This window comes from Nanorana parkeri, unplaced genomic scaffold (genome assembly GCF_000935625.1).
Source record: "Nanorana parkeri isolate BGI_ZX_2015 unplaced genomic scaffold, ASM93562v1 scaffold663, whole genome shotgun sequence".
NCBI classification, from domain to species: Eukaryota; Metazoa; Chordata; class Amphibia; order Anura; family Dicroglossidae; genus Nanorana; species Nanorana parkeri.
Window position 1 is genome coordinate 701,723 of NW_017306931.1, and position 3,025 is coordinate 704,747.

Consider the following 3,025-nt stretch of genomic DNA (forward strand, 5'->3'; position numbering starts at 1 on the left):
TGCTGCAGTTTTCTATATCTATCAAAAAATTAAATGCAATATGGTGACCTGGAGGCATTCTGTACACAAATATATCACTTCCTGCTTCTGTGATTAGCTGTCTGTTTTTCCCAGAGGTCTGTACTAAGATACAAGTATAATTTTTGGCATTCCTTGCAATAGGAATTTCATTTTTGGCGAGATACCTCCCAAGGGTTAATTACTACTAAAGGGATACAGACACTGCACGTTCCCTATTACAACATAGGAAACCCACCAGATGATTATAATGATAACCCTCCCATTCAGGGATCAGTTTGGAAAGGGCAAGCTGCAACAAACAACTTATCCTTCAGAACAAAAACAGGTAGGAAACCGCAACAAAGTTTGTAAAAACCCTTGCAATGTACACAGACCACCCAGAGAAGATTATTTTTGCTGAACAAAAGTGGAATTACTCTTTAAGGCTTTATTCACATCTATGTATTTTAGGCATGGTGTGCTTTTTAGGCACCTCTTACTATTCATCCAAAGGGGACACATTTTGTTGCAAACTCCACCAAACATGCAGCAAGTAGGATTTATTTATTTGCCTGCAATGCCCTGAGATGCATAAGTAAGACCATTAATGTATGTGCTATCTCACTCCCACATCAACTTGTCTTGATGGTATAGCAATCAGTTACTAAAATTCTATAATGTATCCATCAAGAAGTTGTACTTCATCTCACAAAGATGCGCTTGGGGTATTGAAGCGAGCAATGCGGAATGGTGTAAGATCATATGAAGGCTCCTTCCCCATGCTGAGCTCGCTCAATATCTTCCCCACCAGTGGGGAAAGCTTGAAGCCATGACCTATAGTAGAAGAAAAAATGTTGAGGAATTAACTGTGTTCGGTAAGGTTTTAGTATAATATGCCAACTTCTATTTTCCCAACTCACCTGAGAATCCAGAGCCTATAACAATGTTCTTGTAAAGAGGATGGTAATCCAAGATGAAATTATTGTCTGGAGTATTCTAGAAAGGAAATTAAAAGCTCATTATTTAAACCTGCCTCGAGAGACATGTGCACAATATTAACATACTATATTTCATATTTACATGAATAATAAAAACAGGGAAATATTAATACTAATTTTAAAGGAGAACTATGGGGTCAGGGCTTTTCCCCATAGTTCTCCTAAGGGTCACGGGAGAACACAAACTAGCGTTCTCCCGTGACCCAAAGACCCAATTCAAGTGTATGTAAAGCCAAAACTTTTGTTTTTGTTTTGGATAGAGCAGGGAAGGATTACAACTCAGCACAGGTTTTGCTGTAGTCGGAGACATGATTGGAGAGATTCCATCACTTCCTGTTGGGAAAAGAGTTTCCCTAGGACAAGGGGGAAACTCTCTTACAGTACCACAGACAGAAGAAAAATGTTTTTAGTTGAGTATGAGAATACTAGAACCTGTCAGCTTTTTAATGCTGTCTGTTTCCCTGTAGCAGATTTTCCTTTACTTCCTGTCTGGTAAAATGATGTCTCCAGAACAGAAAGTGGGTTGAATTGGAGCTACAGATAACATTAAAACCCGACAGTGGATCTAAACTTTCCCTATTCTATTCAAAAATGGGGAAGTTGGTGGTTTTCTGGATATCTCACATGCCTCCAGACTCAAGGCATTGTAAATAGGTCATGGTGAAAAGATCAGCTTGCAAAGATCATAAAGTCCTTTGATGTTTTTCAGGCATGGCTTCCACAGTATAGCATCTCTTTCATGTTGTAGAAGGAGGATTTTCCAGATGTTTGAGGCAAGTGAAATTTGCTGAATTTGCTTTGCATTAATAGAATTAATAAAGATTTTTTTTTACATGAAACTTTCCATTTCTTAAATATAATATTTATTGCAGCTATTTAAACTGCATGTTTCTAAATTAATTCTTGACTTTGTAGGTAAATATAGATGTTAGGTTAGGAGATAAGGGTTGTACATTTCTAAAACTAGTAAAATGTGGTTCCTATTTTGTACATTTAAATTGATTTTTACTTCTAGCATTGGCTAACATAGAACCACAGTTTGCTACAGCAATCTCTATAGTATCTACAAAAGAATAGGCATACCGTATACATGCATTGTTCCATCACAGCAGGCTTTGGGTGCAAATCGGGAAGGTATTTACTGATGAAGTTGCAAAGTATCTGGATGTCTGGGATTTGGGGTGTTTTAACTTGAAGCTCCCGCTCCTCAGGGTCAGCCTCATTTCCACCATGAAAACAAATCTGGAACAGCATATACAATCAAATGTGAATATGCCAGAAGCAAATAGATTAACAATTCATAGGAAGCACTCATACATTGTGGCCTGGTACCATGTAAAACTGTGCAAACAAGCTAATTAGCATTGTGTTCCTATAGTGACAGATGTCTCATATTGGTCTCAGTAATTAAAAGTGAATTAGCAATGTTTTTTTACTTGGCCTATAGCAATGTTTTCCTTTACTGTGCTCACAAATGTGTACCTGCTTGGACACAGGTGGAACTGTGATGTTTCATATAATCAAATAATCCACAGCACAATGTAAAAAGTAAAGCTTTGTGCATTACAAAATGCACAGAACACTGTATAGCATAGTGTTTATACAGTATACAGTGTAGAGAATACAAATGTGTACAGTACAGAACAGCCTTTCTCAACCAATGTGCCGTGGCTTCCTCAAGGGTGCCTCAAAATATTGTGATGGTTAGAGACTGATATGATAGGGGACTGAGGACTCTAATATGAAGCAGGGGAACCCCACATTTTTGCGGTTTTACATAGAGTTAACACTTAAAACCCATTATATTTTAGACTGGGGTGCCTTAAGATTTTTTTAACTTTTAAAAGGTGCCCCGGCTGAAAAAAAAGTTTAGAAATGCTGGTATTAAGCATATAGCAAAGTACACAGTATTGATAAATTGTGGAGAAAGTAAGGAACCATTTTAGGTCAAATTTGATGCAATTATGTGTCAATCCTCAATAATGAAAATACAGATTTTCATTAAAGTTTACTGAAAATGACTATTG

The 3,025-nt window shown here is 37.2% G+C and overlaps 1 protein-coding gene across 1 annotated transcript in view; it reads right to left on the reverse strand.

Annotated features, from left to right (window-relative positions):
* Positions 1-700: 700 nt before the first annotated feature.
* The window catches only part of PIPOX (pipecolic acid and sarcosine oxidase), a 61,740-nt gene continuing 59,415 nt past the window's right edge, over positions 701-3,025 (reverse strand). Inside the window, exons 6-8 of the mRNA XM_018563425.1 lie at positions 2,082-2,240; positions 921-996; positions 701-834 (exon numbers count right to left, since the gene is read on the reverse strand). Of these exons, the coding sequence (XP_018418927.1) occupies positions 707-834; positions 921-996; positions 2,082-2,240 (363 nt within the window). The 3' untranslated portion in view covers positions 701-706. The remainder of the gene's footprint in view (positions 835-920; positions 997-2,081; positions 2,241-3,025) is intronic.